Raw genomic sequence first — 12,620 nt, 5'->3', positions numbered from 1 at the left:
GTCAAAAAATGTAGTGTACTAATCTACTTGTTTCTTTATGTAGCTGTAACTTTCTGTGGGATTTCTATGCTGATATGACTGCAGTTGCCATTTAAATACTGCTCATCTTTATTACTCATATACAAATTGTTTGAGTAAAAAATCCTGGGTTAGTGTGGTGAAAATAAGTTATCAGGCCATGTACTGTACTACATTTGTTCCTATAGGAACATTTATTCTTATTTACAATGTCTGCAACATGGTTTTTAGGAGCCTATGTGCTGTAATTTAGGGGACTGACTGTATAGAATTAGTAAAATTAAAGAATTCCCAAGAATATTATTTCCCAGTATTTTAATGATCATTTCTAAGAACAGTCTATTTTGTGGTAAACATTTTTTTTGATCGTGTTTAGATAGAGACAGAGGTCACAAATGCAAAGACACGTGTCTTAACTTTGTATGACCCCATGTACAAAGGCCTCGCCTGGAGCCTGTGTGGCCATATGTTTATAAATCAAAGATTAATTCATGTTTTAACACATTTTATTGTCAGACAAGTGGGAAATCAACCCCTCGGAGCTGACTTTCATGAAGGAGCTAGGCAGCGGACAGTACGGTGTGGTGCGCTTGGGCAAATGGAGAGCGCAGCACAAAGTTGCGATAAAAGCTATCCGCGAAGGCGCAATGTATGAAGAGGACTTCATTGAAGAGGCAAAAGTAATGATGTAAGTTACAGTCCCACCAGTTGCATTCTCAGCTGTAGAAGATGCAAACAATGTAAGACAGCCATTATGATCTCTCTTTAGCCTCATTATATTCACCATCATGCTTTAAAGACAGCAAAGCTGTGAGCACCCAAGGGAAAAACATGAGATTTAGATAGCAGTGTCACTTCCCCAAATATCGAAAGATGCCTTACACCCTCTCTTTTTTATGGAAAGAAATTTGAAATCACTGTGTCATCAAAATTAAACTAGTACTAGATGGCACAAAGTGTTGCTGCTGAAGCATCTTGGTGCCACTAATGCAGTGCTTTGAAGTAAAATTTATTTATCTCCAGTCACATAATATAGTGTTATAATTACATAATTTAGCTTCTTTAGCTACGCAGTTTTGATGTCAGTTACAATCGTTTTTCTTCACATAGTAATGCTGGGGTGTACTGAAAAAAAAAATCCTAGTTTGTTTTTGTTAAGGCTTTGTCTCTGCAACATTGCAGTTTATAACAACAAGTCAGCACAATTAGATTAATACAGTGCTCAGAGTTTCCTTTTGAATTTAAGTTACTAAATTTTTCTTGTAGTCACCACTTACCAAGTATCTGCTTAAAGTGTCAAAATCTTTACTAGTAAGTCATAATATTAGGAAGAGAGAACTATTGTTTGAGGCAGTTTTGACCTCAGTCAGAATGCATAGAATGTTGAAACAGTGTTGACTCTGCCTTTTGAAAGCCCTTTCATTTTGGAATCATCAGCAGTTAATTTACATCACCAGTTTAAGTGGTGATGACTAATTAATTAGTCATCACTGCTTCTATTCTACCTGTACAGATATATTACATCTTCTAAAATGCTCTCTGTGAGGACATCTACTTCTCTTAACACTCCCAGCTCAAACACAGGAATGTTAGGACTTCAAATATTACCAGATGAGCTGTTACTGCAAGCTCACTGACACAGTAATACATGGGTCCTTATGCGTTTTGCTGAGGAAACCAGTCTGATGTCTGTCTTCAGACCCACGTGACCCCAGCAGCTCTCGACTTATTGTGCTTCGCTATGTGGACGTTCCAAGTCACAAGCAGCATTAGCCATTAACCCAGTAACTAATGTCTCTACACTAAAGGGGCAAAAGCCAAAGCACGCCTGCACTGAATGAGTTTGTCGGGAACGTAGCAGCTCTTTTTGATTTGACTAAGATGAAAAAACATAATTTTTCTGTATCATTTCATATTATCGTCTTTTAAAATGGAATCGGTGATATAGCTCTCTTACTGACATAACTATCTTTGACTAATTATAATAATAATAATTGCTTACACTTCTATAGCGCTTTTCTGGACACTCCACTCAAAGTGCTTTACAGGTAATGGGGACTCACCTCCACCACCAGTGTGCAGCATCCACCTGGATGATGTGACGGCAGCCATAGTGCGCCAGTACACTCATCACACATCAGCTATCAGTGGGGAGGAGAACACAGTGCTGAAGCCAATTCATAGATGGGGATTATTAGGCCATGATTGGTAAGGGCCAATGGGAAATGTGGCTAGGACGCCGGGGTTACACCCCTACTCTTTTTGAGAAACAAAAAGAGTTTCTCAAAGACTCAAAACCCCTCAAAAACTGGGATTTTTCATAACCACAGAGAGTCAGGACCTCAGCTTTATCTCATCCAAAGGACGGCACCTTTTTACAGTGTATTGTCCCCGTCACTGTACTGGGTCATTAGGACCAACACAGACCGCAGGGTGAGCAACCCCTGCTGGCCCCACTAACACCTCTTCCAGCAGCAACCTTAGTTTTTCCCAGGTCTCACATCCAGGTACTGGTTAGGCTCACACAACCTTTGCATCAGTGGGTTTCCAGTTGTGAGCTGCAGAGTGATATGGCTGCTGGCTGTCATTTTACAACTCGCCATTTGTGAGCTGAAGAGGGATTTACTCAGCTCCTTGAAATCTTTGAAAGGGAAAAATCACTAAAAAGTCAGTAATACTGTATTAAACAGCACTGAGACAGAACTGAACTGGCAAATTCTGCTTCATTTCCATGTTGCTATAGGTAATTTTTAATCATGCAGTGATAAAGCTTCATTGAAAGAAAATAACCATTTGAAGATTTTGAGAAATTATTGTACTAATGTTTTTTTTTATTGTTGCTGTTTTTCTGTCTTACTAGGAAACTGTCACATCCAAAACTGGTCCAGCTATATGGCGTGTGTACTCAGCAGAAGCCCATTTACATAGTGACAGAGTTTATGGAACTGGGCTGCCTGTTGAACTTTATCAGACAGAGACGAGGGCATTTCAGCACAGGATCACTGTTAAGTATTTGTCAAGATGTGAGCGAAGGGATGGAGTACTTGGAGCAAAATGGATTTATTCACAGGGACTTGGTAATTGTTTCTCTGATAATATTGTTACAAATGGGGGGTTACGACAATAGAGAAAATCAGGAACTAACTGAGTGGATTAGTCAGTAAGTAAAATGATTGATCATAACCCCCATCTTGTAACTGATTTCTGCCAGAATATACCTGAGTGGTTGGTATAATTAGAGGCACATATTATAAACTATTATAAAACAGTGCATGCCAATGGGTTTTTATGATAATATTTTATTCAAATATGCTCCAGCTGAAGACTTCTAAGAGTTAGATAAGTTACAGTAAATGTAATCAAAAACTGAAGTGAAAGACTAAACTATGTTGAGTGCATAAGTATTCATACCAGAGAACCAAATATTTGGTGTAAGGACTTTTAGCAGCCGCAAGTATTTTTGGTTAAGTCTCTGACCACTTTGCATTCTGATTTAAAAAAATCACTTTTAACACCCGTGCTCATGATACACTAGCAAGCAGAGCTGTCTTGGTGACTGAGGTCTCCTTGTGTTGCCACTCTAATCATAATTATAGGCAACCAGGCGTGTCCACCATTTTTACACAGGACCCTAAGCATGCTGGGATGCTATTTGCTTATTTTACACGGAGTCACACCCAGGTGTTTCCATGTTTCTTAAGAAGTCATGCGTTTCACATGCAATCTTAGCATTTTTCCATTGTAGAGAGAACTGACAGATAGTGTTTGTTGAATTGTAGAAAATTGTTTAGCTCTCATACATATTAGTAATTAAGATGTGTAACTGTATTTTTCAATAGATAAGGGATAGATTATTAATTAAAAATAATTTTTCAGTTGCTAAGTGAATTGCCAGGCATTATTTTAATCAAAGACTTTAAGCTTTCAAATGAATGGCAGTAACTACAGTACATACAGTAGGAATGTAATATTTATAACTAACATTTTAGTTATCTGTAATTGTAAAGGTAGCTGCTTAATTGGTACACTAGTTGTGCATGTATGTCATCATCTGGCTTTCCAACTCTCCTTATTCAATTTTTCTGAGACATAGTCTTTGATAGTGTTCTTGGCTAACAAAACATTTTATGTTACCAACATAGTGGTATTCTGCTTCTTTCTGTTTTTTTCAGGCAGCAAGGAACTGTTTGGTAAATGATTTGATGGTCGTAAAAGTGTCTGATTTTGGAATGGCAAGGTAAGAGTTGTTTCTAAAAAATGACTTTGCATTTAAAAATCTGTATAGATACTCTATCCCATACAATCTGTACAATATCTATTCAGAGCTCAACAGTTATGTGCTTAAGTAAGAGCTCTGTATTTTTTCTTTAAAATAAATATCTTGTCTTTTTTTCTGAGCATTTAAAGAAAATTAGTCCTCAGAAGGCATTAGAAAAATGGAGTTAGTTAATGTTTGTGAATTAAAAAAAGACAATCAATATGCAAACTAACAAAGTAAATGCAAAGGGTATGTATAAAATAATCTAATAATTTATTATTTCTTTATTATTATATGATTTAAATGAAGAGCAGCATGGTGGAACAAAGTTTAGCATTACTGCCATGCAGCACTGAGGCTCTGGGTTCAATTTCTGGGTTGCTATCTTGTGGAGTTTGTATGCTCTCTCCATGTTTGTTACCTGAGTGCTGAAGTTTCCTTTAAAGACCTATTGGTAGGTTAAATGGCTTCTGGGAAAACTAGCCCTGGCGTGAGTGTGTGTATTTGTCTCTGTGTGCCCTGCGATGGACTGGTGTCCTGTCCAAGGTGTATCCTGCCTTGCACCCTTTGCTTGCTGGGTAAGGCCCTGGGTCCCTTGTGAACCTGTATTGGATAAAGCAGCTTAAAATGGATGGATTTAAATGAATGTAAGATGTTTAAAACAGGGAACTTGTATATGCAACTGAAAGAAAAAGCAAGGCTCACCCAGAAATGTATCCAACAATTACCTGTGTGTAATCAAGAGTACTGAATTATTCATGAACTGTTCTGATACTAAAACGATCTCATAGTCTTTGGTGAATTATGTAATTCTGCTTAAACAAATTATAAAATATTAGCCTCAACTTAATAAATATGCTATAGTAATATGCTATAAAATATGCTACAGTAAAACCACAATGCAAAGCATGGAGACTCTGATGTTGAAAGAAGAGAGATCCCTTCCGGTTACAATTTTGTAGTTACCAGACAGCCCTATCACTGCTGTAGAGATGTAAGTAAATACGAACACAGTTAAATCACTGGATCAAAATGCATGATTATGATTAGTATGAAAGTCAGTTGTATTCGTAGTGATATATGCCTTTACATTTATAATCCATCCATCCATGTTCAAGCTCCTTCATCCAGTACAGGATCGTGGAAGAACCGGAGCTTATCCCAACACACAACAGGCACAATGCAGGATACACCCTACAGGGCAGCCAGGCAGACACAAGCACAGACATACACACACTCTCACCACTGCCAATTTTACAGGAGACAATTAACTACCAGTATGTCTTGAAACTGAGGAAACCAGAGCACCTGGAGGAAACCCATATGAACACAGGGTGAACATATTTCACGCAGATAGCACCCCAGGTCTGGAAATGAACCCAGAGCCCCATGGCCACAAGGCAGCAATGCTAACCATTGTACCACCATGCCATCATTGTGGAGCTCTATATATAAATAATTAATGCCCTACATGCTAGGAGATGCTCTATCGTATCTTGTTAGATTTCATGTCATGTGTCAATATACTAATTCATCAACCTTATTGCTTCTGGAGTTTTCATTATTTACTATATACTGATTTTAATGCTTTCTTATGTGATTATTACAAACGTAGCCATTATAAATTGCATGGCTTTTTTGTAACATGTCTTTGGTGATCATTCAAAATATACAGGTTTCAGTACATATGTACTACACTATTTTATTATGGCATGCTGTTCTATGTTGGAACCCAGTGATTGGACTGAATTTCTTATTCTAAGCAAATTATTTCTTCTCTGTGCATATATCAATAATAAATTAAGCCGGAGGTGTTGTAATAAGGTTGCACACTGCGTTTATCTTGTGACATTTTAAAATGTCACAAATTTAAGGCAATGTGTAACTTCACACTGAAACTTCAGCAGTTCAGCCTCAAAATTCAAACTTCAAACAAAAACATCAAGCAAAGTTTTAGTAGACTTTAGTAGAAAGTTTTATTTTCTCAGGTATGTCCTAGATGACCAGTACACCAGCTCCTCTGGTGCAAAATTTCCTGTTAAATGGTCTCCTCCTGAAGTCTTCAATTTCTGCAAATACAGCAGCAAGTCAGATGTCTGGTCATTTGGTATGTGTTATTATTCATCTATAAGTACTCTATATGTACATCTTTTTATTAAAATGTTGCACTGTTAATTCCTTATTTAATTCCTTTATTTGATAATGATTTGATGGGTCTTTTAAATACAGTACAGTCAACAGTTATTTTATAGTGTGGCAACGTATCTGCTGTTCTTAAAGTTTTACCTATAAGAAATATTTCCAAGCAATTTTATCATTGCTTCCATGAGTGTTAGTTCTATAGATTCAGGTTTCAGTGGTCTTGTGCAGTCATATTCTGAACTTTTTTAGAAATGTGACTCAAGAGCTTATAAAAAAGGGGCTTCCAGCACAAGGCTATGACTCCGCTCTGACGCAAATCATGAAGCAAAGCCGCTATAATCTTCCAAGTTGTCTACAAGACAACTGTCTATGAGAAGGGTGGTATTCTTGGAAATGGTCCATTCTGCAAGGCACTTGACCTGAGATGCATAAACTCATGGTCCCAAGTTTTCTGGAACTGACTTTCAGATCTCAAGATGTGGGAAAGTACATTGAATCGTAAATCTATTGAAAGATAGGTAATGTATATGGTATGTTAATAAAAATCTTTAAGATATCTTGCAAATACTTGTGGAACTCTTTTAGGTTTAAACACTAAATAGAGTCTTGAAGAAAGTTTTCTAAAATTAAGAAAATTCATAGTTTGATCTCACAGTTATATCATACCTAAAGTAGTAAGTTGCATTCTAGAATATCTTGCACAAAATAATTTTCTAAAGGTTGGTAATGCATTTTATTGAATACAATATTGCATTTATATGTTGTACATAACATGTTACATGTTAAACATTAACTGTAACTGATTGGTATAAAAGATAAGATCACTTTATTAGCCATATACAATTTCTTGCATCAGGAATTTGACAGATTAGTCTTGGCACTAGACCATTTCCATATGTATGCCTTTTGAGTTTGGTATAACATTATAACAAAGATTTAAATTGCACAAGTTTGTTGAGCATAATTGACTTGGAAAGAAAGTATTGCTTTGTAGCTTATATACTCTGTGCATGAGGCTGTCTACACTAGAAAATGTTTCTATGCAGAGTGCAGTTTTGAGCTCTACAGTATTTTTCTGAGTCTATTGCTTCAAATCTTGCCTAGGCTATGCCATTAGCCAGCTGTCTCTGATCACCCACAAAGCAGTGCACAGTAGGTGAAGTATTGCTAGTGTTCAGGTTAGTCAAACTGATGTCCACTAACTTGCCTATAATTGCAGCTCTCCTGTTTCCCTTGAGCTTAATATGTCACCAGCTCCCATATTCTGTCTAGTACTTCAGCTCTGCTGCTGGCGCTGTCCTCACACAGCCTATTAAAAGTGTATTCTGACATTGCTACTTGGGAGAACGTGCTTATTGACTTATCTCTTCTAAAGTCATATGAGGGCTGTATCTGTGAATTGAAAGTACAGGGAACAAATTACAAGGCTAGAAAAAAAAGTGTAATTGGACTTTCTAAACTAGAAAAATGAATCACATTTTGATTATTAAGAAGTTAGTATTTTTGCTATGCAAAGAATGTAATCAAATGACTTATGCCTTGGGTATTATTTTTCCTACTAACCATGTTTTCCCAGGGTTAAACTGCAGTCATTTAAGCACCATCATAGACAAGAGTTTTGTAACCAATGAAAACATTTCCATCACAACCAGTCCCTATTTTTATGAAATAATAAACTAGTTTACCAAAGTTGGGGATATAATAAATAGCAATAACCTTTTTATAGCTTGAGCTTTAATTTGTTAGTATATCTGAAGTGATAAGAATTCATGATTACAAATCCCATCAGATAATCACATTACTAAAATGTTATGTTAACGGATAACATTTGTTTGCATTTTTTTTTTACGTTTAGGTGTTCTGATGTGGGAAGTGTTTACAGAAGGTAAAATGCCCTTTGAAAACAATGCAAACCATGAAGTGGTGACAATGGTCAGCCAGGGTCATAGACTTTATCGACCGAAAAAAGCCCCACCCAATGTGTATGAGATCATGCAGTTGTGCTGGCATGAGGTAAGTGTTTTATTACTAGCCACAGTATATAAAAAATATAAGGAGAGGGCACTAGACCTGAACCTTTTAATGGAAAACGTCTAGAGAACCAGCACTTCAAAAAAGATGTTGTATAATTAAACTTTTTTTTTTACAATGGACATACAGTATTGAGTAGGACAGCATTTCTGACGTTTTCTTGTTTTTTGCCAGATATTTCCCTTTCTATGACAAGGGATCCACTCCTCACTTTTCACAAGATCTTTGAGCACAGTGGTGTCACATACGGATAATGAATTGAATTTACTGCTTTAGGGTAGTGCCTAATTTCACCTGACATTTAAGGATTTTGGCAAGGAGTACAGTTCTATATTCAGATTCAGTATAGATGAACGCTGCAGTCTTGCAATTGATTTGTACTAATCCTGTCCTATGAATTAAAATGCATACATGTTTTAATTCCCCCTCCCCTGTTTTCAAATTAAATATTCCCTGTGAAAAGAAAGTCCCATTGAGATTTTTTAGCCTTTATATTTTTGTAAAATGGAAGCAGCGTGAAAGGCACTATGAAAGTGTTTGCTGTTGTTATACAACATTCTTGATCCACCAATGAATGCAGAGTAAATACGGGATCTACCATCTTAACCTCCCTTCTCTCGCGTTTCTGTTTTAGAAACCTGAAGAAAGGCCTACATTTTCTCAGATTGCAGTTCTGATCAAGGAAGTTGCTGAAGGAGATAGTTCATGATCTTCACTCTGGACTTCATATTCTATCAGCTTGGACCTCTTATGCACATCTGTTCATGCATAACACATTCCTGTTTCGCAAATGTTGCACAACCTGTGGAGGTTTGGAAGGAAATCTGTAAAAAGAAAGAAAGACTGGTTATATTAGCAGAATTTTGCAGCCTAATATTGTTATAATTGAAAAACTGATGTAATGTATATTCATCTTTTTACCCTAAGGAATATACACACACTTAGGAATGATTGTTTTTCACGTTTTAAAAATCTCCACAAAGAAAGACATCAAATTTAGGAGGTAATAAACTGTTTCACACTATGTCCAGTCACCAGACATGAAGTACAGTACATACAGTACAGTATAGTGAGCATGTCTGTGATCATTACAACAAAAACAGTCCATTCAACAGACTTTCTCAGGATTATGAATAAGAAAAATCAGATTAATAAAAACTGATTTTACAGATATGAACTATTCCAGTTAGAGCTTCTTCCTAGATGACAAACTGGACACCCATCTCAGTCCATACTCATTTTTGCCCCCTTTTGACCCTGCTTTGAATAAACCTGTCAGTATGTGATGAGGTTGCTGAGAGACTGAGGGAATTCGGAGGGGAAGAGTAAACTTGAATCTCAGCTACACAGTAGAGCAAAGCCAAAAACACAGTCTAATTAGCAGGATTGTAGATACAAGCTTTCCACAGCTTTTATTACATTTTTCCCTCAGATTCGTCATGTCAAGTACTGTATCTTCAAACAGCATGCCACCCATGTGCACATCATAGTAACTCACCCAGCAATTTTAAAAATAAAATTTTAAAAAATTCTGGGTCCTGAGTCCCATGGAGTAGGTAAAAAATAACTCATAAATTAATTATAAATTAACAAACATAACAAGGAATTGGAATTTGACACAGCTTGAGGCCTAATCTACAGGATACAATGTCATACTGCTGCGTGGCATTAACATTTGCTGCTAAAGCACATGAAAAATAAATGTTAAAGTTTTAACTTACAAGCCTACATTGTAAGTCAGAACATGTAGGGAGGATGCAGTTATGTATTGTTTGTTGGATGTTTTTTTATTAATATAAAATTAATAAGGTGCACTCCCCTACTCAGATTAAAGGGGATAAAATGAATAGTGCACATTGAAACTCATTGCTAATTTCAATTTAATAAAATATTGTTAATTTAGATCTGTTTTGAAACTGTTCTTTTTGAAAATCATGATTTTGCATTTATTTATTGCTGTTTTGCTTTAGTCCATAACTTGTTTTAACACTAGAATGTTTAAATGCAGTTTTTAAAAATAAGAATACTGAATACCTCTACCGTTGTCTTCAGCCTGTTTCCTTCTGTGTGATTTGTTCTCCTTGTGCCATGGAACACACCAACCACTGGGACAGCAGATAATGGTCTCGGAATAAGATATTTTAATGTGTTAGAAATAAATGAAATGCCAAGTATATTTTTCTCCCGTAAAAGAAGCTGTGGGTTACTGAGAAACTGAAAAGAGAACCAGAAAGTTCTGAAAAAAATCTGTTTTCAGGTCAAAACCTGACCTTTCATGAAGTGTTTTGGTCAAATGCAGGGATGCATGACATATAACAGTAAGTGTGCCAGTAGGGCTTTCTGCCTGTGGATACGTATGGCTTTGCACATTGCACAATGTCTTCTAAAGATGTGTCTGTAGCAAACATGGTATGTCTCTAAAATCTAGGGAATTAACAAAATATTATGAGTAAAATGAGCCTTACTACACACACATACAAACTGAAGATTGTATTAATATCTCCCAGAAAGTAGAACTAAGGGAAGTGCTATTTCCTGGCCTTTTAGTTTGCCTTTTAAGGGCAGGTCTTCCTAGTCCTGGTCATTATGCCCCCTGTAGTTGCTGTTTCGTGTAATAGCTGTGCTCCTAATTCGTTTGGAGTCTTCACAAAACTGAAAAGTATGCTTAGTTTAACCTTTTTTAAATGTTTTTTTGCACAATTTAAAGGAGCACTGAACACAAACTTATCAAACTTAACATATAAGTCCTACCCACTCCTATTCTTTTAAGACTTTGGGCCATTTGATTGCTTTGTCATCTATTGAGGCTCAGTTTTGAAAGCTATGACAGAAGTGTCCTATTGCTTTTGGAACTTTTGAACACCAGCTTAGCATGGGATGTCTCACTAATAATTTCCACACAGGTTTGTATTGGTGGCTCCAGTGGTATAACAGTGTTTCCTTCAAAGTAGCTTTCCAGTAGGCAGAGCCTTGAAGCTTCTTTTCTAATTATAACAGCTGCAGTTATTTCAAAAGTGTTGATATTGAGCCTGGAGGCTCCGTAACAGCAAAAATGGGCTCCAGGAAATCTGCAGCAAAGTTCACCAACGAGATAATTTCACATTAATCTTATCCATCCGTTTTCTAAGCCCTTCGTCCAGTTCAGGATCGCAAAAGAGCTGGAGCCTATCTTGGGAAGCAAAATGCACAAAATGGAAAATACACCCTGGACAGGACACCAGTCCATCACAGGGCGCACCCAGTCACAATTTTCACAGAAGCCAATTAACCCACCGGTACAGTATGTCTTTGGTGTGTGGGAGAAAACCCACACAAACACAGGGAGAGCATACAAACTCCACACAGATTAAACCCCAGGTCCAGAATTGAACCCAGGGGCCAAGGGCTGCAAGGCAGTAATGCTAACCACTGCACCTGCATCATGTCACCCTTTGATCTTGCCAATTTTGATACAAAACAATTATCATGACTCTTGAAATTCAAGCAGAAAGCGAAAGTATGAATACTGTGGATAACCATTAAATAGACTACGTGTCAACTAGACTGCATGTCCATCACTATATTCAAACATATTTCTAAAAGTTTACAAATCATTTAATCATATAAAGATGGTTATTGAAGATACAGTACAAAACTGTATAGTTGTATAAAAAATATGCCAGTTAAAATAATTATACAACGTATTTTACAACTAACATCCAATCTATAGAAATTTAATTGCCACATTGCTTCACTAAAGTATTTATACTTCTACTTTAGGACTTTAGTTGGTACATTCAGTGAATACACAAATAATGCATTTTTTCAGTTAGCAACCCTTCCACACAACATTCTTGTCAAAATGCCTTACTATACTGTATAATATCATAACAATAGGACTACCATATTTATGAAAGCTATTACAACTGCATACACCTCTGGTGAGCTCTTAGTTAGCTTTTGCGTTCCATTTTGTGCAGGACCATACATTTATTTAAGATATGAAAAGCATAATTCTAGCTAACTCTTAGATAATCTATTTTATTTTGTTGACCAAAATGCCAAATATGCTGCCTCTAAATTTTTTTTGCTTACATCGATAAAACAAAGGTTGACTGTGTGTGTGTAATGTGGTCTTCTTGTGTGTCCACTGTACTTTTTAAACTCTGGAGAGAGAATTGCTTTCATTAGA

The 12,620-nt window shown here is 36.5% G+C and overlaps 1 protein-coding gene across 6 annotated transcripts in view; it reads left to right on the top strand.

Moving 5' to 3' along the window:
- tec (tec protein tyrosine kinase) overlaps positions 1-10,488 on the top strand; it is a 50,944-nt gene extending 40,456 nt beyond the window's left edge. For 5 of the 6 annotated variants that reach the window (XM_088626723.1, XM_088626713.1, XM_088626729.1 and 2 more), the window contains 6 exons: positions 535-706; positions 2,879-3,095; positions 4,191-4,255; positions 6,265-6,383; positions 8,274-8,431; positions 9,084-10,488. In XM_088626723.1, coding sequence (XP_088482849.1) covers positions 535-706; positions 2,879-3,095; positions 4,191-4,255; positions 6,265-6,383; positions 8,274-8,431; positions 9,084-9,158 — 806 coding nt within the window. In that variant the 3' untranslated portion in view covers positions 9,159-10,488. Of the gene's footprint in view, positions 1-534; positions 707-2,878; positions 3,096-4,190; positions 4,256-6,264; positions 6,384-8,273; positions 8,432-9,083 lie in introns of those variants that run through there. The other variant, XM_088626739.1, reaches the window with a different exon arrangement.
- Positions 10,489-12,620: the final 2,132 nt, after the last annotated feature.

The sequence above is a fragment of the Lepisosteus platostomus genome, chromosome 1 (genome assembly GCF_059453375.1).
Source record: "Lepisosteus platostomus isolate fLepPlt1 chromosome 1, fLepPlt1.hap1, whole genome shotgun sequence".
NCBI classification, from domain to species: domain Eukaryota; kingdom Metazoa; phylum Chordata; class Actinopteri; order Semionotiformes; family Lepisosteidae; genus Lepisosteus; species Lepisosteus platostomus.
This window is presented reverse-complemented; position numbering and strand designations above follow the sequence as displayed.